At 34.6% G+C, this 2,224-nt stretch overlaps 1 protein-coding gene across 1 annotated transcript; it reads left to right on the top strand.

Annotated features, from left to right (window-relative positions):
- The first annotated feature begins 473 nt into the window (after positions 1-473).
- Positions 474-1,715, top strand: LOC105313904 (G2/M phase-specific E3 ubiquitin-protein ligase-like). The gene is made up of 5 exons (XM_011407690.1): positions 474-827; positions 874-1,114; positions 1,167-1,313; positions 1,357-1,547; positions 1,662-1,715. The coding sequence occupies exons 1-5, from the start codon at positions 474-476 to the stop codon at positions 1,713-1,715; spliced, it is 987 nt and encodes a 328-aa protein (XP_011405992.1).
- The last annotated feature ends 509 nt before the right edge of the window (positions 1,716-2,224 follow it).

The following is a 2,224-nucleotide window of genomic DNA, read 5'->3' as shown; positions in this document are numbered from 1 at the left end:
GTACATCATGTAGCACTGGGTTGTGATTGAAGTCACCGCTCCGCTTTTAAATTGTTTATAGGATGAGGAGACTATTGATGCTGATGTGCCTCTTGCTAATGACTCTTTCAAGAAACAAGCTTTGGATAAGCCTGTATCATGCTATGAGTAAGTTATAGATATTGCACTGTGTAATGATGAGATGATGACAATAGGGCTTATTGTAATATTATTTGTCAGTCTTGAGAAGAAAGTGATGAAGCTCCATCGCCCAAGCGGATTAATACTGAGTAATACATAATTATTATTATCTTTTGTTTATTTAATTTTCTTACAGCGCTCCTCCAATAGTACAGATAGATGAAGGTGTTGCTAAACTTTTACTGCAAGAGCATCAAGAACTGACATGCATTTCAGATTCCGGACCAGCTTTATCCTATGCTACTATTAGATGAAATCACATATTCTCAGACGTCATTTCTCAATTTAAGCCCATGGCATTCAATCCAATTTTTCCTTTCGTTGTTAATTTTGCTGATGAGCCAGGAATGGATTCTGGTAGTCCTATTAGGAAATTATTCCGTCTTTTCAAGCACAGTTTGCAGCAACAGCCACACCTCTTTGCTAGCACCGATGTTGGATTAGTACCGATGCATAATGATTTAGCTGTAATCAAAGGAGATTTTGAGGCAGCTGGGAAAGTTTTGGCAACCAGCTGCTTGTTTGAAGGTCCAACTCTTCAGTGTTTTTCGCGTTTTGTAGCAGAATTTATTGTTTGTGACAGAGTGCAATCTACACTTGATGTTGAATGTATTACTGACCATGAAGTCAAGAGGAAGATTTTAAAGGTCTTTTCTTTATCTATCTCCTAATTATTTTGCACAATTTTTATAGATATCTTCAGCCAACTCAGATGAATTTCAGCAGCTTGTCACAAGTGAAGACTATAGTTTTCAGTATGAATGTGGCTTCAATAAAGTTATCAAGTTCTCAAACAAGAGGAAGTTTGTGAATTGTGCATTAATGCACTATACTCTTTTCAACATACACTCAGAGCTTACCTCTTTGAGGAAAGGTTTTATGAAGACATTGGATTTTGATAAGTTTGCTGAAGCTAATCCTGAGATATTGCTAGGTATATGTTTCACTAGAACAGCAAGTCACTGCTATTACGACATTATTTTTAGGTATACTTCGTTTTCAACCCAACAAGAAGATTACTGCTTCTGCATTCATTGAGCTCGTTAGTCCAACCTATTGTCCAATCGATAGAGCTCAACAAGAGAGGACAATGACATTTCTGTTTTCATTTGTACATAGCTGCAACTGTGAAGGTACTCTTTTCTTGTTTTGTTTCATTTATGGTTTATGCTTCAGGCAGTCCTAATGGAGTGTCTGTAGGTGACATTTTTTCTTTCATTACTGGCGCTTCTACAATTCCAGTTGTTGGGCTAGAAGAAAACATTACTGTCAAATTCACAGATGAGAATTGCATCCCTTATGCTAGCACTTGCTCACCAACTTTGACTATTCCTTACAAGATTGAGAGCCAAAATAAGTTTAATGAAGTAATGACATGCTGTATTGAGTTGAGCAGGTTTTGGCTGTGTGTAATTATTAACCTTGGAACGTTGCATCATTTACTTTCATTTTTAACTGAAATATAATGTCTCCCATTTTAGGCTTTCATTTCTCATCTTTTGTGTTATGTTTTATTCATTTACTCTCTTCTGTAACTATAATAATGATTATTACTTGATGATGCTTTTTTCAAATAATAATTCTTTTGATAAATTTGTTATGCTGCATGCATTTTCATTGAGTTGGTTTTGGTGGTTGATTGCTGTTTAGAATTTAACACAAAATTTCAGTTACATTTGAAAGGAATCTTAATTCTGATGCCAGACTTCCTTCCAATGTATTCAACAACAAGAATGTCAAAAGCTCAGAAATTTAGCTGTTAACTCAAAAAATGGGATTATATGTTCAATTGTTTATTCACAGAATTGTACTGAATTTGTAAGATACCAATTTTTTATCTGATTTTATGTTATTTTTATCTGATTTTTGAGCATACTTCATTTTGGGTGAAAAAACTTGGAGTTTTGAGCTTGTAACTTTCAGCCCTACACAAAATGAAGTATGCTTAAACCATGCTTAGCTGATTGAATCATCTTTGAATAGTTATTTGTCAAATTCAGTACATGTGTGTAAATAGATAATTGAACATATGATCTAGTGTGCC

The sequence above is a fragment of the Amphimedon queenslandica genome, unplaced genomic scaffold (genome assembly GCF_000090795.2).
Source record: "Amphimedon queenslandica unplaced genomic scaffold, v1.1 AMPQUscaffold_13186, whole genome shotgun sequence".
Classification (NCBI taxonomy): Eukaryota; Metazoa; Porifera; class Demospongiae; order Haplosclerida; family Niphatidae; genus Amphimedon; species Amphimedon queenslandica.
The sequence above is the reverse complement of the archived record's forward strand: the minus strand, read 5'-3'. Positions and strand labels throughout refer to the sequence as shown.